The 27876-nt window shown below is 30.7% G+C and overlaps 2 protein-coding genes across 6 annotated transcripts in view; both read left to right on the forward strand.

Moving 5' to 3' along the window:
* Positions 1–80: 80 nt before the first annotated feature.
* LOC145944591 (small ribosomal subunit protein eS28-like) lies at positions 81–786 on the forward strand. The gene has a single exon (XM_083053002.1). It carries the CDS (start codon positions 182–184, stop codon positions 497–499), a length of 318 nt encoding a protein of 105 aa, XP_082909128.1. The 5' UTR covers positions 81–181; the 3' UTR covers positions 500–786.
* Positions 787–1514: 728 nt separating this feature from the next.
* LOC145944590 (ATP-binding cassette sub-family G member 4) overlaps positions 1515–27876 on the forward strand; it is a 32640-nt gene continuing 6278 nt past the window's right edge. Inside the window, exons 1-5 of one of the 5 annotated variants that reach the window (XM_083053001.1) lie at positions 1515–2027; positions 3840–3947; positions 12582–12712; positions 23875–23992; positions 27060–27249. In XM_083053001.1, the coding sequence (XP_082909127.1) occupies positions 3889–3947; positions 12582–12712; positions 23875–23992; positions 27060–27249 (498 nt within the window). In that variant the 5' untranslated portion in view covers positions 1515–2027; positions 3840–3888. Of the gene's footprint in view, positions 2028–3839; positions 3948–10400; positions 10786–12364; positions 12713–23874; positions 23993–27059; positions 27250–27876 lie in introns of those variants that run through there. The other 4 variants (XM_083052996.1, XM_083052998.1, XM_083052999.1 and 1 more) reach the window with 4 other exon arrangements.

Below are 27876 nucleotides of genomic sequence, written 5' to 3' on the forward strand. Positions count from 1 at the left end.
CATAGAAAGAAAAGATTTTTTTAAAAAATAAAAAAGTAAATTCTCTGTGATCCTTCGAATACAAAATTACAAAACTTCCTGAAGTCATCTACGCAGGCGTCCCTTGCAGAATTTACTAGATACCCTTAGTTGGCATACTCCACTCGCTCTTGGAACATCATCAAGATGTTATTTGATCCGCATGTGGTCCAAATTGGTAGCGACCAGCGTTCAGTACAGTATTGCGAGTATTGCAACACGTTGTACAAGAGCTATTCTACACGTGCGATTGCACAGTGAGAGATATAAGGATCGCTGGAGCATGGAGAAACCAATAGTCCGAGCGAGAGTGGTGAAGGTCCTTGGCAGGACAGGGTCTCAAGGACAATGTACACAGGTCAAAGTGGAATTCTTGAACGAACAAAATAGACAGCTCATCAGAAACGTCAAAGGTCCCGTGCGCGAAGGAGATATTCTAACGCTTCTGGAATCCGAACGTGAAGCTAGAAGACTCCGTTAAGGACGGAAGAGAAGGAATAATTTATCGCATGCCTTAATAAGTGGAGAGGAGCTGGTGGAATTTCGGAAGAGCTGTGTTAAAATTAAATCTTGATATGGCAGCAACAAGTATACACCGATATCAAAGAAGGACAGGCATTCGCGCGTGTGTGATTTCTGTATTATTCTTTTTTATTTTGGAATAATATAATATAGCATGTATCAAACATTTCCTTTCGCTTATGTTTATGAGAAGTGAATTATGTTCTCTGGCTATTTTTCATCATGCTAATAAATCAGTTAATGACACGTATGTGCCTTATTCCACACACATATGCATTATAATTTAAAATATGTTTAGTAAACATCTTTTTCCAGAAAGTTCGTAAAAGGAATTAAAAATAACTGTTAAGTCAATGTTAATACATTGATCATTTTTCAAAATAAGTGATTAAATTTAAATAATTTTGATGCGCCTTATTCTACTCGTAAAATGGAAGTATTCAAGAATGTCCATTTAAATTTTATATAAAAAAGCTAATATTTTTAAATATTTAAAGTGTAAAAAAAATCTGTTTTTAGTCATATAAAAATTTTGGAATTATTTATCATATCATTATTTTAGAAGAACTAATTTTTTGTTAACAGCTGGTACTTGTAAGACTCATCAGTTCTTTAATCATTGTCAGCAGTTAGTGATTGCACCTATAATGGATAAAAACTATTAGCTGTACAATGATCATGATTTTCTCTCTCCATTTACAATTAGAGATAATTGTAAATTTTACCAATTTAAATAATATTGATCGTCGCATGTACGCTCTTCGTGTGTGTATAATATAGATTTTATTCAAATTTTTATCCCAAATAATAATCAAAATTATTATATATTTATATATTTAATATAATAGGAGATTCTCAAAGGAATGTGTTATATAATAGAATAATATCTTATATACGCACACACATATACACACATACATATTTTTTCGAACCTTGACAACTCTGATAACAAAGTTCAATAATTAAGCGAAAAACATTTTGAAATCCATTGTGCTTGTTACACATATACCACGCTATCAAACTGGGATCGGTCAGCTGACTCATGGCTAATTAAGCATCCGTCATGCGCACATGTAGCCGTATGAAATGCTATGTGTCGAGAGAAGTGCGTGAGTAACAGCGAGCAGCGACGCGCATTCTCTTCGCCTTTCGCGGCTGGTGGGGCCGAGAGAGGCAACGAGTGTCAAAGTTTGCGAGATGTCGAGGCTTTATCGGTGGCCAATCCGCTGCGCGAGATCTGCGCGAGAGAACGGGGATGTCGAGCCGATTAGAAGGCACCAAAGTCGCGTACGATCGATCGGCCAGCTTAGTGTAATGCCGCGTCGCGAATTGGTACGCGCGTGACCGTAGTCACGCCGCAGAGAGATATCTCCGTTCTTACAATACTCATTTGCTCACGGATTGTAGGACCAACACTTGGCACTTGGAACCGGAACATCCGGGGCGCAGCGCCAAAACTAGCAAAAGTGTGGGCGCGACTCACTTGGGTAAATATTCTACGTCCGCTATTTATATTCCATGTTTAACGTAAAATCATGTGTGCGTATTTTTATACAAAATATGAAATATATAATGTATGTGTAATACAAAAATGTTTGCAAAAACACACATAGTAGAAATATTTTAATAGCAAATAGTAAATGCTTGTAAAATTTATTTCAGACATGTTTATAAGTGCATATGTTTATTATTAAATATTTGGTACGATAGGCTAATTAGTTAATAGTGATGTATGTCTTCATACGAAAGCCGAAAGCGCGTGCGAAAGCTGCATTGAAGCGCATCGTTTCGCGCGTTCTTCAGCTTTCATATCAGGCCAGCTGCAACGGTATCTCTATACATATACATATACATAGCTCTATCATTATTAGTCGACGGAGTGCATTGCACGGATATGCCACGAGTACTAGTCGATTGGAAAGTTTTTTCCTTAATTTTATGATAAAACTGTTGTGCATTATCTTTCATATCGTTTGTTTTTTCAAATATACATATATTCGATATATTTTCTCACAATAATTTTGCGTTCGATTTTTGCAATTATAGCTAAAAGAATTTTAATGGATTACTGAAGTATTAATTTGAGAAAGAGAGAGAGAGAGAGAAGAACTCTGTTTGTTACGTTCTACACATTTATTATAAAAACTACGCATATAAAACTACGCATTCTCGACGAGAAAAAGGTTTTAGAATCAGTAATGAAGGCAATTAGAATTTTTATTTATAGCGATTCATTATACAAACATAAATTGAATGCTAGTATTTCTCATTGCTGCGAATAATATACTGTACATGTATTGTACAAACAAAAATTTGTAATATTCTTCGTTTTCGGAGATAATGGCAAGTAAATTCACAGTTTAAAATTTAGAATACTAAATAAATATAAATAATAACACGTAAGTTTCAATAAAAAAAAATGACTATCGATTATTTCTATCGGTTACAGAAAAACCACGAAAAATTGACGAAAAGAACATTATGAAATTGCACGTGTATACCACTGAAATGGATGATGTTAGAGATAATGAATCGCAATCTATATTTCGCCATACATAATACCGTATTACGAATCCATCGTACTCTTTGCCGTAAATGTGAACTAAATTACACGCAGTTTCATAATCGTACGCGAATGTCATTGCTGCAATCCTATTTATGATATTGAACATGAACTTCTATTACATAATCAATTTTTATAAAAAAAACTTCTATAATAATTAGGATATGGCGAACGGTACAGAAAAATTGAGAACATCAGTAACCCGCAAAGATATAAACAAAAGTTAATTTATATATATGTGTATGTATTGCAGATATATCAAGTTCTCTCTTATATTCATCTTAAATTCAATTTATATTTGTATATTAACTAATTAATAAATCAACTTTACTCTCATTCAGATAAAGTTATTCTGCGTTTTTTTTAGGTATTGGTATGAAATTATTATCTAAAAATTCTAAATAACCTTTGATTTTATAATAGTACTATTTTAAATATTTATATTTTTTATGTAACATAAATTTGATATAATATGACTTTTCTAACTAAAAATAATATTGAGATCGTTTAAGACATATTTATGCAACTTCGAGAAGTATGCATAATTATCTGAAGTAGTTATACATAATCTATTTATCTTGCGTGATCTATTTTTTCTACTATATCATTTTTTATCACATGTACAGCAATGCAAATAATTTTTTACATTATTGCAATTATGACATATGTACATTCTTACTGAGCGAATATCGATCTGGTCGCGTTTCTTTTTTAACAATGTTCTCGTGAATTTCAGACGTGCGTCATCGTAAATCGATCGTCCGTGGAGCAACATAACTGCAACCATGGTGGAAGGCGGAAAAAATAACATGCAGAACGGATTGCTCAGTAATGGAGTTAACGGGTGAGTTCCTAACAAAATTACAGCCTTTTGTCTTATACTCTGCAGTGATTTTCTGAAGGTATAGTTTATAAGTTTGAAAGAATAAAATAAGCATTCCTCGAGCGCCATTTCAGCAATGAGTCCTAAATTATGTCAATAAGAATATTAATATATCAGCTGATATAAAAAAATGAAATTGATATAACGGACGGTTTTTTTACGAAAAAAATCTGCAATGCTCAATTTTCTAATCTGTGACAATGATGCAATGTGCTCGCTAAAAATGTTACATTTAGGACACACAATATTGTAATATCATTATTATCATTATTATTATCATGTTTGGCAGTTCAATCAGTGTTATCAGAATACCCTCCTCAACGCTTGATGATGTTTTCATTTACTTTTCATTGAACTTTATCTTTGCATTTATGACGTTTGATCTTCTAATGTAAACGTCAATATATAGAGTGTTTCTCAACAAATGCTCTGTTTTAAAATTATCATTCCGTGATAATTTCTTCCATAATTAATTATGAAGTTAATCGAGAAGAGAATACCGAGACAATTTGAAAATTTATATTTTCAAAAAATATATATTTAATAATTATTAATATAAAATAATTTTTATCATAAAAAATAATAATATAAATTAATTTAGAATAAAATATAATATCATTTCTGAGGAATAAGTATAGATATTAAATATTATATAGACACATATACATATAGTTTGGGATTAAACAAAATTAACTACGGAATATTTCGAAAATAAAACGATACAAATAATTAATATTGATGTACTGTAAAATTTTGCATCGAATAGCTGGTGGAAATTTTCACGATTTGTGCAAGTCAATAACCTTGGCCAAAGAACCATTATTTTTCCATGATAAGGTCGATGCAGGACCGATAATCACTGATAATTATTTATTCCGCCTGATAGTCGCCGCGAATGTAAAGTATCAGAATCTCAAAATACATGTACTTCGGAATTTGAACTTTGTCGCTGCAACATCTCCGGCAATCTATTCAGGACTTGAGCATTAGACCTTCGATTTCTACCAAGTATACCGCATGTTCTATCGGATAATAATTATGAACGAGCAATTAAGTTTGTTTTTATCATATATATTTAAACGATAATCATCTCATACGTCTTGCAAATTGTTCTGGAGCAATAAATTGGAGCGTAATAAATCAGCACAATGCCATTTTGTGCCACTTTATCGAAGATGAAAAATATTATTCAGTTTTCACGATATAAAATATTTTAGCGAATGTTAAGACACAAACTCAATCGGAACGATTTCTCTATTGAATTGATCTTTGATCCTAAACCTTCCACTAAGCGCTTTTCTTGAGGAACTCATTTCGAAAATCATCGTAAAACTCGCGATTACGAAAGAAATTAATAGGCATATACTATGTTGCTATTTAGAAAATTTTAGCGCATATATCACGAACGAAAAAAATTGGACAATTAAGCATTTTCAATAATGAAGAACTTTGCACCTGTTCAGGTATTTGATACCTATTTTGTTCTTTATTATCTCATCCGTACACAACGTATTGATCTTCGAACGAGTATCAAGAGATATCATTTCAAGATTTCTATCATTGAGCAAAAAACGATTAATTGATCATGCGTAAAAAAAGAAGTCACAAACAGGAAAATGAAACACAGATATTTATCTCACGAATTAAATATTTCACTTACATAATAGATACAGAATCGCACACACAGTTTTTCTCGTTTCTTTCACGATAGTTTTTTTTCTCTCGCTGTGTGTTTAGGTAATAAATTTTTCATCGGTTCTTTCAGGGCTAAGACGCAACTGTTTTTTTATTGTTTCAACCACGGGATAAGTGGTTTACAATGAAATATCTCTCACGCAATAGCAAAACTATAACTATGTATAATTTGTTTTATTGCGGTCCAAAAATAATTCTTTTCGTATTTTTTCACAGCAGTGTTTTCTTATTGTGCATCAGTTTGCTCCTAAATCTTCTACCGCAGTGTTAAAGAATTTTTTTAAATCTTATCCATAACGAGAATAGGATAGAAAGATTCTATCCTTTTTATATATTGTGTAAACCAGTTTGTGGCGAGGTTAATGTGAATGGATATGAAATTTCCTTACCCCGAGATTCCAATGATTATAGCTTGGCTAGCAAATGTTAGAGACCATTTTTTATGGTGTTCACCTATGTGTGTATGTGTATGCATAATAAGCAATTTACGACCGCCTGCGTAATTGCGATGTGGGAGTGAGAATACGCCCGTCAACATGTAATAATCCGTCAACTTTGTTTTAAATTACGATTTCTATTTTTTTTTCTGTGCAAATTATCCGATTTATTTATAGTTCATCGCGTTTATTGCAATCTCCGGTTTCGCAAGTCGTAAGTTATTTACAACAATTTAGAATAAATTGATATTATATATGTAACATTCGAACGTTCTTCAATTAATTTCTTTTTTTTTATATCGCAAACGTTTTCAATTTATTATCTCATATCACGAATAATTTATCTTTAATCATTCGCCGAAATATATATTATAAATTAAATTCACGCGCATTTGGACATATGTATTGCGGTTAATGTATCATAATTTTTATTTAACCGGTTTTTTAATTATGCACTTTTTAGTGCTGTGATATCAGATGGAAACCAAAAGCGTGACGATACACGGTCAAACAGGTCGTCAGTGAAATTTCTACGTGCATTTCTGCGTCATACTGTTATCACGCTTATTGGAGATTTATTTAAGCGGACTTTGCGCTTCTTATTGTGTAAGCGACGTTTACTTCGGCAGCTGAACATCGTAGATTACTCATGGAATAACTTTATCGATAGTAGCCAGCCGTAGCTCTGCAACTTTTAACTCGTGTCTGTCATTTTTTTCACTAAATCTCCCCCAATATCATTTCGTCAATACTGCAGCAATTTACGATCAATATCTTCTAAAATAAAATCCTCGCTACATCTGATAAATCAAGAGAGAGAAATATATAATGATAATTGGACGATATTATAATTTTTTTTATATTTGTTAATAAATGAATCAATAAATAATTCATTTATTCATAAAACTCATAAATGTTTTTCTCGTTTATTAAGTTTTTTAACAATAGTCATTCCTTAACATTTAGTAATATTGTAATTTTTATCGTTATAAAATGATGATTAATTTTTTACTTTTTCTTATTACTCGCTATCTCTTTTATTTTGAATATTTTATGTAAATTATGACTGGAAATGTAAATGATAAATATATGATACAGTTGATAATAGACATGCACGCATACACACACAAACTGCATCTCGTAATAAAATATAATAAAGATGTAATTTGAGATGATTAGTTTTAATTACTGCTATAACGCAATTTTTATATTCTTTTTAGTTAACATGTTAGAAAAATATGTTTATCTCAACATTACTTATAAGGTTACATTCTTAAATAAGCCCCAAGAAGATTTCTCTGAACTTTTAATAAACTTAAATAAATTTCTAACGATGCACTAGCACGTTTAATCATATATTTGTAATTGTAGTGAAAATTAATTGCACAGATGTTGCAATATATATCATCCCGTCATTTATATCACATAAAATTACTCGTTTTCTCTTCGCTTTTTGAAATTCTTGTGCAATCTACAGTTATACACTGCTGGTTTTCAGGAAACGCGGATAAAATCACACTTTGTCTATGCTTCAACTTTGTGATTATTCCATTTTCTTCGCGGATCTTGCAATCTTTCGTGCTTTTCCGCGTACAATTCTATCGTATAATTTCCAGGAAAAAAACAGTCATTGACAAAAATGTCACGTTTGCGATAACGTGTCTAGAATCTTCTATTATGACATAAGAATTTATCGAGGAATGGTGACTAAAACAAAAAATGTACTTTCTCTGTTTTAGTTTTCTTTTTCTTCTAAATTTATTTTATTTTCGTTAACTAAAATAAAAAATTTTATTATATTTCGTATGACTGCAATAACACACAAAAGAGAAAGGGAAGATTATTTCAAAATTCTTATTGCGTTTAGTTACTATTAACGTAAACAAAAGTAATTAAGATATGGAGCTAATTATACGCGGTAAGTGTTATATTATTTCGTCGGCATTTTCACGATATTTATTTTAATTTGCAAAAACATTTCGAATGTCTTGACAAGAATAAAATATGACGCATGCCACAATGTATTTTATGTCACTTCATATTGCATATATATAAATAGAGATGACAGTATTAATAAACACTACAATATGTATAATATGCAGAATTTAAAGTATGCTACGTATGAAATACGTAATTTGTAAAATAATACATAAATGCACATTTTATGTTTCATCAGATTTTTTTAGCCTTAATGGCCAATCAAATATTTTTTACAATGATTAAAAGCGAACACGAATGTACATAATCATGATGATTTGAAAAAAAGTTAAATTATGATTTTTTATTTGTTGTTTATGAGTGAGTTATTCCGCTTTATTTTGTGTTTTCAATTTTCGATTAGCATAAAGTTTTTATCTTAACTTTATCAACAATTGTTATAAATTTGTTTAGCCATTTACGATCTGCATTTTTAAAACAATATATTAACATTTTTATTCTTTTAATATCTGGAAAAATACAAGAAAGGCAAATCTGACGATTTAAAAAAAAAAAAGTTAAATAGTAATAATAGAAAAAACTCGTTATTACTTTTATATTTTGCATTCTATTATATACGAGTGCAGCTATAAAACGTGACAGGACACGGTCATAAATATATCGAAATTTTGATCTTGTAATGCGTATCATAATACGGCTTACTGTGTTTGATCAAACGCGCGAAAAATATAAATTGCATTTAATGAAAACATAGGCGTGCCTATGACGTAAAATACATATAAATTTCACTGTCGATCGATTTATAACCAATGCTTAATCATCAGTCTTCCGGTGATCGTTTCGATCGATTCGAATGGAACATTCAATCTCAATTAACATGTTATATAAGAATATTTTCTTAAATTGTATATATATATATATATACATATATTAGTAATTATATGTATATATATACAATTTAAAAAAACATTATAGAAAGAGAAAGAAGACATAATTTTTTTCTGCGTTAAAATTAAATTATTATGCGCTAAACACTATTAAAAATCTCGATAATAATAATAATAATTGAAGAATATAAAGGAAATTAAGGATATTGAGAATAATATATTATATAATATATGATTTTTGATATTTTATAAATTGTTATAAATGTACATTATATTAAAAAATATCTTTGTTAAAATCTTTAAAATTAATATCGATCGGGCAATTAATTATTTCTAATATTTGCATAATTTCAAATATAGAGCTACTTAAATATAATGAACAAAATCTCATCTGGGTAAACTAATAGAGTATAATTTACAGATTTCTTTTTAATTATTAGATTGTTTAATTATTGAATATGCCAATAATAATCGTAATTGTTAATCTATTGTCAGTTTCAAATTTCTATTAAATCATTATTCACTTACGTCAATGTATTAAAGACACAATCCTTTAATGGTGTTAGGCCACATCTCTATTGCATTATGAATGAGTGTATGACGTACAAACTAACTCATACCATATGTAGCTGTGGAAAGTTCTCAAAAATAATGCCATTGCGCATATTTTCTTATCACAATTTGTGAACAAAATAATTTCACCTTCCTAATCCCATTTGTAGATTGATCTCGAACATGCAATAAAATGCATCTTCCGAAATGTTATCTCGTCGAAGTTGCAAATTAGAATGGCATTTTCTTACTTCTATCATGGCAATAGCTATGTGATGATATGTTATCTATATGGTTACTCTCAGCTCATTAGCATCCTGATAACAGCTTGAAATTTAAATGGCAGTGTACTTTGTTCGGACTCTACAAAAATTTTCCGACTCACATTGTGCTCTCGTTTTTTTTTTTTATTGTTTCTGCACATCTTCAACCCGCAAATTATTATCTATTGGATAATGTTAATTAGTTTTATTCTTCGATATACGATTTCGTAGACGAAATATCAATGCAGGTACTTTCATTCTAGCAGCGATAAGCCGCGTGACGTATCGCTCACAAAAATTCCGAAATATTTCAGATAGTCGACTGACAATGAGACTGAAATCGAAAGGTGTCATCATATCTATACAAACCTTTAAATTTTGTTTCGAATGAAACTACGAAATGAGAGCTATGACAAATTGAAAAAAGCTGATTAAATCTCTTTGGCCAATGTCATTAACATTATCAACGATAGTCATCGTATTCTTCTCAATGGGAACTTTGATCTTCCGATAACGTTGTTCTCGTGCATCGTGAATGCCTTCTTTCTTGATCGCATTGTGGAAAAAGAGAAGGAAGACTGCGGAACACGCAAGAAGAGGGAGCGAGACAAAAAGGGACGCGGCGTCGGCGGTCAATGACGACGGCCGCGGTGGCTTTTAACTCAGTTGGTCTCGAACCGTCATAGCGAGTGCAGCATAGCGCAGAGAGGGAGGTGTTAGGCGATTAGGTCTTTTGTCTCCCCCACCGGTTGTCCCTACCGCGGGCTTTGTTATCGGAGCATAATCCGGCGCATCTAATAATCGCGACGCGTTGCGCGCTGCTCGGGAGTGCGTCGCGACACGTGCAGTAGTACGGATCGAACGCGGTGCCGTCATCATTACTCATCATCATCGGCCACCTCATCGCGCGCTTCGGAGCAGAGGTCGGAATGCGCTCTGTTGCATCTCAAGGCTAGTTTCGGTGTCCGGGAAAGTTTCTCCAACGCAGCGTACAAACAAGTATCGCGTAAAGTTACTATACGACCATGTAAGAATCAGCGCGCGTCAAAATCTTTATCCTCTCTTTACCCAGACAAGAAAAACGTCTAAAATCGGGACGTAAGACTTCTAAAAGATGTCATTAAGATGTCTTTCAGACATCATATTGTAATATGTCTTTAAGACTTCTTTAAGATATCTCTTTAAGACATCTTATGTCCCGTTTTTAGGCCTGATGTTGTCTGGGTATCCTCTCTTTGTTACAACGAGATATTTCGGAAAGATATATTTTGAAATAAATTTCAAATTTTTTCTTGTAATTTCTTGTAATTAAAAAAAATAAAATTTCTTGTAATTAAAAAAAAATAGAATTTTTAAACAGACGCTCTTGTGAAAGTGCTTTCTGCAATAACTCACCGTTCCTTTTTACTGCATTATACTTTGTTATTGGAGCATTGCCTGGAATAAATATATAATATTCGAATTCTGATAAGAAATATATTTATATCAAAATATTTTGGACAAGTTTTGCATTCATGCAAATAAATTATACGCGCGAAAAGAAGTTTACGTACGAGTTTCATGTGCGGTAATAAACGGAACAACGGTTGATTGGAAATTATTCGTACTTTATAAAATGCTAATTTGCAAGTCGGTGCACATTTATAATTTATGTGCTTCCGCTTCCTATATATGATATAATTTTGCATTATATTAGATTCTTATAACGTGTAACCTTGTGGACCGTTCGACGTGTTCAATATTATATGAAATGACGTTTTTAATAATTTTATATATAATATTCTAGTAATGTAAAGTGTTAATGAATATCTGCGTTTACACAAATAAATCTCTGTTATCGTTAATAAAGATTAATGAGCCATCATACATAATTAATAAATTATACATAATTATCGCGATTGATTGTGTTTTATATGTGTTGTATACGATTCATATCGCGATGAATGAGACGATGCTGATATTGCAAACATGCTTATATCTGACAGATGACGAAATGACATTCATATGTGCCATATAAATGTAACACGTTCTTCTCTCGGTTGCTTATGCAAGATTCTTTTCTTCGTATTATTAAATATCTTCATATTATTAAGTAACTCTTTCCATCACGGATAGTATAAGATCGTCACGATATCAACACTGAGAAAAAAATACTGTTGAATCAACAACATTTTTGTAGTTAAATTTTATTTTATTAATTCAATGATATTATTAATCTAATCAAATACTGACGTATTTGATTAGATTAATAATATCATTGAATTAATAAAATAAAATTTAACTACAAAAATGTTGTTGATTCAACAGTATTTTTTTCTCAGTGAATACAAGCAGACTCTTTGTTCGAAAACACTCGCGACAAAGAGATTTAAAGTAAACTTGAAACCGAAAGTAAATTTAGCTACAAATATTGATTGAAAAATAAATATTTATATACGTACGAACTTGCTCCGAAACCAATCTATATATGCATATATACATTAAGATTCCTTCCCTTCCTCAAGTAATATTTGAAATGTATTAAACGTTAGCATTTACATACATTAGCGTTTACATACATATACTGAAATGTGTAAAGCGAGGTGCATTGCATTATACGAATAATATTGCAGGCAGTAATAAATATCAGTGGGGGAAATTATTTGTTTTCATGAACACAGTGACATTGATTTCAAAACAGAGCAGCAGACGCGTTAATAAGATCGAGTGAAATCGGATTGACATTCGAGAGAGAAAGCCACGAAAATAATCTCGTTGAAAGATGACGCTTGAGGGAAATTGTTCAACGGACGATGACACAAATCGAGTTTTATTCGAACCCAGGAAGAATTCGATTGTGCGGCTGCAGATTGTGCCGGCGCAGCCGAAAACTATCACGCACCTGCCGAAGAGACCACCAGTCGATTTGGCGTTCACCGATCTCATATACAAGGTCCGAGAAGGTCGCAAAAACAGTGAGTACACACTTTCCACTTATTAATATTGATATTTTAATCCGCAGATAATTGCAATGAGAACCATATACAGGTTTTTCAACCTGTTTGCCAATTAAAATACGCATCTTCCGGTATTCATTTTCGATTTTAATTAACAAGAGTACGGCTTAAAATGATAATTAACTGTATATGCTTAATATGTCGTAAAACTTTGCCGTACGCGATATCATAATTTTTCATAATTTTATCACAATTATTGTAGTGTGTTTTTATTTTGTGCACTGTACACTAAACTAACTTTATATTTTCATGTTTCAATCTAATAATATATAACAAGAAGCGTCACATAGTGTTATCATATTACTTTTGATAAAATCTCGGTGAACTTTAGAATTTGAGCGTTACTTTGTAAATAGTAACATAATTTTTTTAATAGAGATGATACACGCATATGAACTTTGTTCTCATAACGTTGATGCATAAAATGCTGATATTCGAAGAATCAAAGATGACTTTCTTCTATGACATGGAAAATTAATTAAGCATAAGATTTGCCGATTCATTTATAACTCTTAATTATCTCTCTATGCACGTATAAAACATCATTTTTTCAATATTTATAGACATTATTGAATTGCATACAAATTTTAATTAATACAGTCGAACTGTTGAAATTTAAGAAAGATTCTTTATCTTTATATTTCGATTTAAGATTATTTATACTCTTGGTAAACATATTAACATACTTCAGGTAATTAGATAGGTTTTGTGTGATTAGATGAAGCAAAAAATTTTAATAAAAAATATACAATAATTGGCAAGAAATGGAAAAAAAGCTAATGATCAGAGCTAACATAATATTTAAAATCTAGCCGATTAAGGATTAGTCATGGCACATTAAAATACTGATAGTGGTGTAGTGGCTAAAGTAGTAATCATATGAAAAAAAGTCGCCATAATCACAGAAATTCCATCATAAATCATATGTATGCCAACATTCCGTCCTTGAACTGCATTCCACATGCGATATTATTTAAATTCAACATGGTCAAGCCATGTAAAAAAAATTTTATATTCGTTTAAGTTCTCATGCATGTTCCCATAATGGCTTAATAAATATGAGACTTATACGGAAATCTGAATTTTCTATTGAATACTTAAAAACACAGATTTAAATATCTGCGTACTTGCAAAAATTTTTTCCGTGTGAATAAATTATCATATTACAAATTCAGAAGAAGGCTATATGGAGCCACGCGTAGGGTGTAGGTACGCAAATACTAAAAACAAACTTGTTGGAATAACAAATTTATTAAATCTCACGGGGCTTTGCGTACCTACACCTTACGCGTGGCTCCATATAGCCTCCTTCTGAATTTGTAATTTATCAATGCAGGGAGCCTACATTGTTGACTTAATAAATTATCATATGTTATCTACTTCCGCGTATTAATTTACTTAATATATTGCAAGAATTTCGACGATACATTCGAAATATCAATTTAAAATACACATCAAAAGTTGCATGCATATTATGTACAAGTCGGTAGGTGGGTATTGAATACTTAAAAACACAGATTTAAATATCTGCGTACTTGAAAGACAGAAAAGTTTTGACAAGTATTTAATGTCAAATGCAATAATTCTTTTTACATTGCAATTTTTCCACTTATATATTTCTATAAAATATAAGATTTAAAAATTTTGTGTTATGCTAAAATTATTTATCAAAAAAATCTAAAAAATTATAATTCTATTGGTTTATATCACATGTACTAAGAATTTTCAATCGCAAACTGCAAGCATATATTAGCAATAATAACTTACTCTCTCTCTCTCTGTTGGATCGAATTTACAATTATAAATACTAATCGACGTTTTATTTTACATTTACTATATCAATGTTACTAATTGCGAGCGATAAATCTCTCTATTATTAATAACACATATAAAAATAATTCTACTATGATTACTCTATCAACGATTGGCGACTACTAGTCTGTTCATTCTTTCTTTTTTTCCTGTTTGAATTATTTTCGCATGACAGTTTTAAAAATATTTCTTAAGGTATCAAATAACAAAATACATTAGCAATTTAAAATTTTTTACAACAAAACTGTGCATTAATTATGCTTTCTGTAGTAAGACACAGCTATGAGGTATTATATTTTATACTTATTCCACGAATGTGAGATATTATTTTCATGATAAGATTGTCGTCTTTTAAGTATCGATTAATTATGAATTATGAATTATCTATTTTACATTTACATTTGTACATTTTTCATGCAAAATATATACGCACATGTTAATAATAAATTAGTCTACAATTTATACAAGCATTGTCAGAGTTGTGAGTCATCTTACGGATTTGCGTGTCTAAAAATTTCCAATGGATCTTGTGCAGGGTTTTTTTCTTATTTTTTAGCCTTCGCATGCGAAAACCTGTCGTTAACTATCGGACATCTCAGTCGTTGTCGCGAGCGATAAACGGTTGCAAACTGGTTTCCGATGACATTGACCACCGAGTGAAAGTGTACGCTCACGTGCCAGTTGCGTGAAAGAAATGCGTTTCCGCACGCGAGATTCTGCGGCTCCTTGACGCGGTGCAATAACATGCAACGGACGCTCCGCGATCGCATTTCCGGACTTCTTATCAAAATGTAGTGCGGACAATATCCGTGATAACGTAGCTTAAGCGACGCTGGATTGCATGACACGTTCGTGAATAATTTGTCCATGTTTTTTTCCTTTAAACGACAGCTTATTTAAAAAATTTTTTTAATGCGTATATCTCTTTTTGAATAATTCGAGCGTGAAATAATACCATCTGTCATGCACATTGCTCTTTCTCTCTCTCTCTCTCTTTCTCTCTTGCTATACATCAGATCGATAATTTAATACTAATATTAAGAAATCTCTCGTATCAACTACATACGCACTACGTAATCGATTTTCTATAACTGCCTTTGTATCGCGGTCAGACTATTTGTGATATATGACATTTTGCCTCATGATAGAGATATACATATGCCATAAACTCATAAACTATGTATATTTCGATTATTTATAGACATGTGACGTATTTATCCGTTGTCTCTATTTTTTTCTTTTTATAGTTTGCATAAAAATATACTTCCGTAACACACAAATCATCTTTTGCGGATATTCTTAAGTTATAATCATATAAGATATAAGAAAATTAAATTGTTACAGAATGAAGTTGCGTATGTCGTTGGAGTTATTGAAATTTTATACAATATATACAGGGTGTTTGTTTATAAGTGTCCGAGCAAATATCTCGCAACTGATCAAAGTTACAAGAAAGTTTAATAAGAGAAATTTGCACGGCTTTGAGTCAGCTACAAAGTGCGTGTAAAAATTTTTTTTTTACTCGTGACCTTTTCGAGTTATAAAGGTCAACATAGTTTTTTTAAATGGATACCTATAATTTTTTTTGCATATTTACATAGTAGAGGTTATTTGCAATCATAATCATATCTAGTAAAAAATTGCTACTATGCATCGTTTACGAGATAATCGACATCTTTAGTATGTAAGTAGTAAACTGGATTCTAAGGACTTTTGAATTTAGATTGATATTCGAAGAGGTTTTTTACTTTGGGGTTATATTAAGGACATTGTCTATGCATCTGTTCCTGAAAATGAAGAAGATTTACGACATAAGATCACTAGAGCTGTTGAAGCCATTACAGCAGAAATGCTGCAGTCAACAATGAAAAATGTTATAAAACGCGTCGAATGCTGTATCGAACATGATGGGCAAAATTTCGAGCAATTTATGGGTTAATAAATGTTTCATAAAAAAGTTGTTTCAGTCTTTCCACCTCTTCGAATATCAATCTAAATTCAAAAATCCTTGGAATCCAGTTTACTACTTACATACTAAAGATGTCGATTATCTCGTAAACGATGCATAGTAGCAATTTTTTACTAGATTTTTTAGTAGCAATTTTTTACTAGATGATTTTGATTGAAAATAACCTCTACTATGTAAATATGCAAAAAAATTATAAGTATCCATTTAAACAAACTATGTTGACCTTTATAATTCGAAAAGGTCACGAGTAAAACAAAATTTTTTTACACGCACTTTGTAGCTGACTCAAAGCCGTGCAAATTTCTCTTATTAAACTTTCTTGTAACTTTGATCAGTTGCGAGATATTTGCTCGGACACTTATAAACAAACACCCTGTATATATGTATATGTATACCTATATGTAATTGTATGTATGTATATATGTATGGGTGTGTATATGTGTGTAAAAAATCTGAATTAAAAAATCCGGTTTAATTGCACATCACAATGGAAGTATTAATGACTGCAATTTTGCAAGAAGATTAATTATGCCATAATATCTCAGACAAAGTAAGATAATTACATCGATGTGTAATCTTTGAGCTCACGAAGAAACACAGATTTGATTTAATGGCCGCATGAACGCCTACTATGTAATGCATTCGTGTGTGTGTGTGTGTGTGTGTGTGTGTAGTTCAAATTATTTAAAATATTTTAGAAAATAGATTTTTTTTCAATAAACAACGGATTGTAAATTATAAGCCTAAAATATGTGCTTGACTCTCGACATGTAATCAACAGAGAAATATATAATAATATCTCGAGCGATATATATATATATATATATATATATATATATATATATATATATAAACATCATCGAAGAGTCTTTGTTTCTTTTTATCGTAGTTTCTCTCCAAGCTTGAAAAAAAGTTTTATTTGTAATAATTATAGTACGATAAAACTTCGTGTCACCGGTATCAACATTGCTCGCGAATCGTCACGTTCCACTTCAGATACTCATTCGAGAAGTAGCTACCATTGTGATGGATAATTTCATGTCGACCAGAAAAATTATTTTACGGTCTGATATAAGAAAAAGTATCTCAACGTTATATATAACAAATCACAAATTTATGCGATAATGATAAACCACGTTTCAATCGTGCGATACTTTGAATGTCAAAATTAAAATATTTTTTTGCATAACGCGTTTCGCATTAACTTTGTTGAAGAAATAGAAAATTAACTATGACACAACCTTGAGGCGTTTAAAATCAAGAAAGAGCTGGCCACGTAATCCGGGATTATTACGTTATTCTAGTAATGCTACCTTGCAGATGAGCTTCCGTAATAAACTCATTTTGCTGCCAAGCATACAGATGGAATTAAAGACAAAATAACAGCGTTTTTTTTCTTTATTTCTTCAATAATGCAGACGGAATTTAAATACTATATATCTCTCGCGGTTTTCAGATCAAGATTAATTGCTTAGTTAGATGTTTTTACCTAGTAATGTGTGGATCAAAGAAAAAAATACAAGATAATATAATACATAATACATTACCAGAAGACTGCTCGAGGCATAGGCGCGTATCACAAACGGTAATTATTTTCGCTACCCGAATAAAGATATTGAGTGACACTTCAATGTATTAGATGATTTTTATCACGGAACAAGCAGTCACAGATATACATTCTTGGATGCGCACAGGAATGCTTTAATGAGCTTATCTTTTAGGATCTCTTATCTCGAGAATCACTGATGTGAATATCATTTGGTATATAAAATATTAATATTTCTTTAGTAGTCGACTAATTGTAAGTTTTGTTTGACTTATCTATTGTACAAAAATGAGCACAAGAGATATGTATAATCGTGTGTCTTTGATAAACAAAATATTTGTGATAAGCTTACTCATGCGTATAGCACTTGAGAAGCTTTACGGACATGTTTGAAAAAAACACAATGATGAATCGCCGATAAATTGATACGTGTTTGGACAGATATCACGATACACGTGAAAAAAACGTGTTGCATTTCAGTTTACATTTATCGTTTACGTGTTGCAAAAGGAATCGAAAGCAATAGCCATCAAATGTGTTTTTCTCATCAGCTTAAAGAGTTAAATATGTACATTATCTATTTAGGGTAATAATATGACCTATATCCCCTCCTCTTGTTGCCTGAAGGACATTGCGATGTGCACAATAACGAAATAATTATTATACTACTGTTTCTAAGTATCTATATTACCATATCGAAGCAACATTTCTTCACCCTATAAAATTTTATATCTCATTGTTTCATTCACGAGATATCCACGCAATAAAATATAAATCAGTGAATCATAAAGCGGCAAGGCAACGTTCTTATCAGGTATTCTTGCTCGTAATTATCATTTTCCTTTCAATCGTTAAAATATTTATCAATAATGTACAAAAATAGCGTTTTTAACGCTATTTTTGTACATTATTGATAAATATTTTAACGATTGAATGCACGCCCATTCTTGATAACTTTAAAATTTGCCTTAATATATTGGCGCTTTTTATTCTTCCATCCATAACACTCAAAGGTGTTGTATTATTACATTAACGAAATGTTCTATTCCACATTTTGAAATAGAAATAAGATTTCTACAAAACATTTTTAAAAAATTTTATTCCATAAAATAGTTATAATTTTCTGAAGAGATTTACAACAGATTATAAAGGAATAATTTGTCATATCAATTTTACACTGAAATCATTGTAATTATACACAAGACAGAACATATATTATTTCTGCCTGCGGCAGGTATTACAATATACTTTTACGAGATTATGATGCAGCGTTTCGATATGACTTGAAGCATTATTGCGCTATTCAGAAGATTGCAAAATAAAATAAAGAAAGTCCAGTGTGGCCTCATAAAGATAAATAGGCGGGTATAAGATTTTGAAGTATCTCTTCGTCTGTCTAACTTTTTATCTCTCTCTCATCTCTTTGGCTTTTGCTATTTTATTTACACCTACAGATACATGCGCAAAGACACACCCGTATACACACACATGTATATACATGTGTATATGTATATATACGTCGTATGTACGCCATGAGCAATCGGAGTAATTTAAACGTAAGCCACCGTGTATCTCATAGCAAGATTTTTGCAATCCGTAGTTTGCGTAATTCGGCACGCAGTCTCCTCTACGCTCGAAATTGACAAACTTGATATTCTCCTCTCTCTACGCGCGTATAGATCAGAGAATTGTTCCTTTATGACCTGCAATATTACATTCTGCGTACGTGGCCAGTCAACGGCACACAATGGTGCAATTAGTGGCACGTGAGCTTTGCTGTAGATGTGGGCGGAAGATGTTGCATTTTTCAAATCATAAAGAGACAATAATCAATCTAAAATTATGGCAGAATTGCGCAGCAATATCAGACAAAATTTTTAAAAATTAATATATACATATATATGTATTTAAAAAAATTTTTATATTACATTGCATAATGTAATTTCGATGTAATATATAATTTTACGAATTTATAATATAATGTTATGACGTTTACTTATGAAGCTCTCTTCTCGAAACGATTCTTATTTTTCACATCTTTTCGCGCAATGTGTAATAATAATTTAAAAAACGTATTTTAGATACACAGCAATGTATACCAATAACATAATAGTATGTGGCGCATATTGGAAACTAATACTTCTTTCTATATTGTCTACATATTTGTGAAACATGATATTCGTTTTTTTTCTACTTCACACGTGGAATATACTCAAGATGGCTCCTAATTAATTCACACGCAATAATGCGTAACATTTATTTAAATTATGTTAATTGTCGTGCAAATAAAGCCTCTTTGCTATTATGATGGAACAATCATTAGTGTATTATGCACAAGCCATTGCTTTGAGTAGTTCACTTTTCGAGAAAAAACACAAAATTACTAGAATATTTTTATTTTACATATGCTTTTTTCTTCAAACAATTCATTCTCTTTTCGTATAACAACTTTTTTCTCACCCTGCATAATATGTGTGTTTTGTGTATGTATTCACTAGCAAAATACTTAAAAAGTTGCTACTTTATGTAGTTATAAGTTATAAGTAATATGATAAATCTGTGTTAAATAGATTTGCAATAATTTGCAATCCATGATATTCACATTTTCGTAATGTCGTATTTATATGTAGGTAACACCAATTAATGGAAAAGCACTTATATACATATGTTGTATATACATATATAAGATCAATATGTTATATATGATTGTAATAGTCACACGATCATAATATTGTGCATTCAAGCAATGATTATTTTCATTAGGTGATAAACTATCGTCGATCTGGAAACTATCTTATGAAAAGCATAATAAATTCGCATTAATTCGCTTCATGTATGAATGTACAGGATATTCTAAAAATTGCGCACTTCCTGTTGATTAAAAGCCGAACGAAGAAAAATATTATCGGAATTACTCGAAATAGCAATAATGCTTATATCTAGCAAATATAAAGAGACTTGTATACATTTTAAATAATTATACACGATAATTAATGTTATAGTTAACAAAATAAAGTTTTATTTGTCATATAATCTAAAAAAAATAATCTCTCATAATAAAAAAGATAAATTACAAAGATTGTCATATAAATGCATGATATAAACAAAATAAAAGTGAGATGAGAATTTTTTAATATAAAGATATGTCAATGATTTCATAAAAAAAAATTTAAGTTTTTAATTAATTACTACGTATATTGTTATAGTCGACCACGCAAATTCGAAAAATACGTTTAATATTCGGGAATTTGCATATTATATATTATGACATATTATTTTAATTAATTTACAATCTAAAATTCCTGTGCATATGTTTATACGAAGCTGAACCAGTTCACTTTGGCTTGAAACAAAAAAGTGTTTTATTCTGTCATTACAATTTTATGCATCCTCACGTTTGGTTCGCAAATATTTGCGTACAGAGCAAGTAACCGAGTAGTTAGATTGGGAGTACTATTATGAATGACATACGTGACAATGGCGGTATTTATTTCGTTAGAGAATCTTAAAGTACCACTTTACGTGCATACGATCTTATAGCAAAACGTGACATTAAAATGAAACATATAATGCAACACGATATACACGTTCCTTTAAATGATTATTTCAGCTGTTGCTTTCATATAAAATATTTTGTACAAATTTATAGATAAATGAAAATAAGTAGTATCTCTCATGTTGTCTTAATATTAGATAATTAAATATTAATAATAGAAAATAAAGAAATTCTTATGATTACTTTGAGCTTCTAAAGACTAAAATATTCTTCAAGTAATCTTTATTTATTATAATTGAAATTTTATAATGTCATTTTTGGAACGCAATATACTACAATAATGAAAAAAATATTCAATTTTTGTCTTGGAATCAAGTTTTTAGCCTTTCATCTATTATAACAACAATAAAGCTAATATTCTTAGTATCAACTTTTTTCACTGAGTTTATTATTTGAGTTTATGATGAATGTAGTAAGGTTTTAAAAAAGTGAAGAATACTCCATTCTTTTACTCTTAGTATAGAACTCTCATTGTTTCATTGATTATATAATTATGTGACATAGGAAATGATATGCAAATATGTCTTGCGGTTAACAATATATACTGACGTGTTCGTTGTTCTTTTTCTTGGAACAAATAATAGTTGCGATAGTAATTTAATTTTTTACTTAGAATGTTTCTACCGAATGTTTCTACCGAATGTTTCTTATTAATAGACTGCGATTGCTAAAGCGTCATTCAGCCATTATTTATAACTTACCTATAATTTTGAAATAAGAGAACACCAGTGAAATCAAGATACTTTATAAAACCGCGAGGTCAAGTTATACGACACTCGACCTAGAATAATAAACTACTCTTGTACACTTATCACGGTTGACGCGTATTGCGACAGTTGATTATTGATAAATCTTTGTTTTATTTTCTAAATTATATTTTGCGCTTATTAATCCTCAGATAGAAAACTTCTACTAGAACTAAAAAATTATACTTGCTTGACGCTGTTTTTTGAAAAACAGTTTCGTTTTGATTTTACCTTGCAAGAACTAAAATATAATTTTACGGGTTACGACGATAAAAATTAAATATTTGGAGGAAGTTCTTTATGGACCCAAATTTTTAATGGGGTCATTTTAAATATATTAAAACATTTTTATATAACACTAACGGCAAATAAATATTTTATATTTCATATTGCGTGCGAAATATTTTTCTTCAACATTTCTTCACATTAATAATATTTTAATGTAGATTTTTCTACGTATTATATATTTCAATTTAAATTTGAGATATTTATTAAAATGCTTCCAACATGTATAACATGTATAACATTAATACAAAATATTATTTATTTAATCGAAAATCTTTTATATTTTCTAATTAAATAATATGTATAATAAATTACTTTTTTATTTTTGAACTAATTTTTGTGTTAAGAAATAGAATTGTAAGATAGAAAGTGTGTCAAATCAATTTTTCTAATAAAAAAAAAAAAAAAAAATATATATATATATATATATAAATTACAAATATATATACATCAGCTAATTACAAAAAAACTTTGTTTTACTTTTTTATTATTGCATATATTTAACGATATGGTTAAACAATCGAGTTTGAAACGACTTGACTTTTTACCTAGCAACAGGCTCATCAATTAAAGTCGCTCGTCCGGCCTTGCGATTACATATGAATCACACAAGCAATGCTATGTACGTAAATGTAATATAATATGCGAACTGATTTGTTCTGGACTTTGTCCTGCTCTCTTTGTCTGATATCCCGAGCGTTATATATTATATTAATAGTTGATGTCACACAAAAAACAGAGGTTGCGTTTGTGCCATCTCGGTACAACAGTCAACTTCAACAAATGTGACTAATGGTCGCTTAAAAAAGTATTTAATTCTGATTGATCAGTGAATGCTTAGTAAAGAGTACAATATCATCAATACATTAAACTATTTGCCCATTTATTTAAAATATAAACGTGCCACATATAAGTCTGCTGTTCACGAGATGTGAACATTTTAATCTAAAAAATATTTGCGTTTATCGGTCAAATAATGATTCACTAAGCAAATGTATTCTGTTTTTGTTCTTTACACATTACTTGTATTCTTTCACGCACTTTCATAATTTCTTCATAAATGTTTGTTCAAAAATATTCTCATTGCTTTTTATTTCTATATCACACGTTCCATATCAAAAATGTCTTTTAACAAAATTAAGTTTTCGTTATAGCAGATAACAGGTTCTTTTCGCATAAATTTATAAAAATTTATTTGATTTTCAGATGTGAAAACGATTCTCAAATCCGTCAGCGGAAGACTGCGATCCGGGGAGCTGACGGCTATTATGGGCCCTTCTGGTGCAGGAAAGTCAACACTCCTAAATATCCTCACCGGATACAAGTGAGTGAACAAGCGTTTATGAAGCTTTTACGATACAGTTGTCGTTAATAAAATTATATTAGCGCATCTAATATACTATAGCACTAATATAGTTTTATTATTATTAATGAGATAGAGAATACAAAAAAGAATAATGCAGTGGCATGAAAAGTACGTGCGCAGTTTAAATAAAATATAAACTTGTTAATATTGTGCATTTTCTGATATGATTAGCTTGCAATTTTTTTTTGCAACTAATGTATATATTTTTACAAATAAAATACAAGTCTGTTTATTCCTTTTGTATCGGTGAATAAGCTGCTGATGATTTAATGAAGCAAAGTATCTCTATCTAACACACACAATAAGTATGTACATACAACATTGTTCTAATTTATTTTTTCACATTGCCATAACTGTATTTAAAAAAAAAAGTCACAATAAGAAGGGGATTATATGTATATATTTGATAATTGTGTGATTTATAACGAGTCATAAATCATACAATTTATTTCTCAAAGCTATTTTTGTAAATTTACAATTTAAAAGCTGACTTTTCTAATCGCATTTAACCACAATCATATTATCTATCGAATATCGATTATCATTTAATGCAATTTATTGTAGTTTATTTTTCTATAAAATATATGTATTTTAAGAATTCTCATTTTTTTCAAAGATTTATTGCCGAAAGATGGAATATTTAGATAGAATTCAACCCCTCAGGAATTCTTTGCGCAATTTATCCAATCATCAGATTACTCAGCCTCTCCGACTATAGTATTTAGACAAAGAATTTGAAACTCGCGCTTTCTTAAGCTTTACGTCAGATTATTATCCGAAACGTCAAAGTGTGGCAGATATTTCCTGCGAGAAATTCTCGTACCTGTCGGTCATACATCATCAAACAAATGTGACATACATAAGGAAAAACGACGACAACGTTCCGTGCGTACACGTTTTTTCCTTTCTCTCTGCGAAAATTGGCACTTTGACTTCAAAGTTTGCGACACGTAACTAAAATACCTTAGGTATTCGTGCGAATCTGTATGTGTGCATTACCATAAACCGGCCATGTGCTGCGGGAAGATTTCGTCGTATGTACAATACATATATACCTACATATAATCTCGTCCTGACCCCGCGCCGCGCGGGGTTCAGTTTTTATCCAAATGATTTCGCTTTCTTCGCCATACCGCGTGATCTCACTTTCTTCGACGAAATACGAGTCTCACTTTCATCGTGTTTGGGTGTCATTATAAAGCTGCTCCGAAACAAGAATATTTGGCTGATGTATGATTATAAAGGAGATAATTAAAAATTATATTTTTATGCGATACGATCGAAATATGTGTGCGTGTATCACTTTAATTATTTTATCTTGTATAGTGTTCAACTATCTGATATTAAAATCGCTTTATGAGAGTATATTCGGGATTATTTTGAATAAGCACTGAGCGTACACTTTCTACTTCGATGTACTGTCTTTGGTTGGTTGACTACTATATGAAACATTTTCCTTGACGAAACAATCTATTTGAATTTCTTCGAATCGTGAAAGAATTATGTATAGATCGCTGGAGAAATAAATTTGAAATTTTTCAACAAAATTTTACAGATTTATTTAATTTAGTCTCAATGTCTTTTTATATAAAATTGTAAAGTTATATATCCTATTTTTATATTATTATAATCGTATATAGATAATTCTCAGCAAATTTATCTTAATAAAGCAACGAATCCTTAACTTGCTCGTTCAGCAAGTAGTTACCTTTTGAAGTTACTGATCAGTATGGTAGATGTTGCCTAATCATTTATATTCTGTGTCGTTCAAATTGCTTTCTCATTTACGTATAAATCGAAGAGGCCAGTTGCTATGTCAAGGCGCGTTCTTGCCTTCGCTCTATTTTGCGTAGAGATTGTAAGGTCGACTGTCAACAAGAAATCAACATTCCCTTCTTGCTTTATACTTTGATCTTTAATTGTACGTATAAAAGAGTATATATATAAACGTTGCAATTAATACTTTGTCGAGAAATGCTTTTAGATCACACGATTCAAACCGGTTTTGGACATAGCATTTTATATAAAGCCGATATACACACATATATATATATATATATATATATATATATATATACACAGATCTCCGATTATTAATTGTCTAGTATAATTGACATCGCTTGATTGCTTTTTATTGACGTAATTAAATACGACAAAAAACAACTTCCATATACTTAAAATACATTATCTTGCAAATCTTCTAAAGCGGCAGTCAATTTATGTCACTTTAATGTCACAAGTCTTAAAATAGGTACTCATATTTTGAATTTTTAGAATATTTTGCGTATTACTTAATTATCTAAAAAATTATATGTACAATGCGGACAATTTTATAATAAATAGAAAGAATATAAATGTGCGAGCCGACAATACAAATCACTTGCTATTTCTCTGAATTCATCAATTTTGAATATCGATCGTGGTTCAAGGTCGATCAGCTTTTTTATTTCTTTGCGATATTTGTAGCCTGCGGGCCTGAAGCATACCACCTGCAAGAATCGTGACCCATGATGTACTTATCGTGTAAAAGTTGTTGTACTGCTTATTTGTTTCTTTTTTATCGCGTTTTTCAAACCGGTTTCATAGTCAGCTGCAGTGTTTCGAGCTATCGAGTCTCACGTATTTATGGTCGAGGATGTTTGCGACACGTACAGCGATCTGACATTGACTCTTTCTCTATGCGGCAGATCGAAAAATTAATGAATTATTAATGACTGTATCTCGAGTCAAGATATGACTGATTAGACTCGACTTACGTCGAGAGTACGTGGACGGAATGTTTACGATTGACCTAAATTTCTTTATTATTTCTTTATTATTTTATTATAACAAAAGACACATATCTCTTTATATGTATATAATCATTATATGGTAATTGGATAAAAATTGAAATACGTTCCTCTCCCACAAATTATTTTTATAATGCAATATGTGAAAATGCAAGCAAATATATCATTGCAAGCGAACGTATCAAGATATAGTTTTATGCGTTGCGAGTTATTTATTAGGATTTTTTTTATTACAGGACAACAGGTACGGAGGGTAGCATCACAATAAATGGCCACGAAAGAAATCTCAGTGCCTTCAGGAAACTCTCCTGCTACATCATGCAGGACAATCAGTTGTACGGGAATCTAACAGTAGCGGAAGCTATGAAGGTTGCAGCGAGTCTTAAACTTAGCTCACAAATCGACAAAGCAGAGAAAGAAGAAGTGGTAAGCTGACCCTCCTATCGAACTAGTTGGCCTAAATAGACAGTCTGACACTTTCAAACATATAACAGTAAAATGCAATTGTTTTATTCATTGATATTAAATATTATTATGCCTAGTGGCAATTATAATGGGATTCATTGCTATTAAGTATGTCGATTTTCTCTCTCTGTTTTTCTCTCTCCTTTTCTTGTGTTATTGCAAAATATTATTAACTTATCGAAAAATCTTTTTAATTATAATTGATTATTGATTCCCTCAACATTGTATTTAATTATGTGAAACAAAAATTAACTTAATTTAAATTCAGGTGCAGGCTCTCTAAATCGCTTTATACCATTTTCTTTTTGTATATTCTATTTTCAGGATTGGGTAATAACTAGTTGATTAGTTAAAAGTTAAAAAAAAAAGTTTAAAAGTTAATAACTTTTAACTTGGCTTAGTTAATTTAAAACGAATTAATTTTTAACTTCAACTAGTTATTTTTTATCTTTAATTTATTAACTTTTTTCCTAAGTTAACATTTTTTTTTATCGTGAGAAATGAGAAATTGATAAACTCGTCCCTTCTGTATAAAACGGAAAAACGCTTGTCGCGCGGCAAGAAGCGATGTGGTAGCCAATAGCCAAT

This window comes from Prenolepis imparis, unplaced genomic scaffold (assembly GCF_030444845.1).
Source record: "Prenolepis imparis isolate NDT839.2.m4 unplaced genomic scaffold, iyPreImpa1.0 SCAF_13, whole genome shotgun sequence".
Lineage (NCBI taxonomy): Eukaryota > Metazoa > Arthropoda > Insecta > Hymenoptera > Formicidae > Prenolepis > Prenolepis imparis.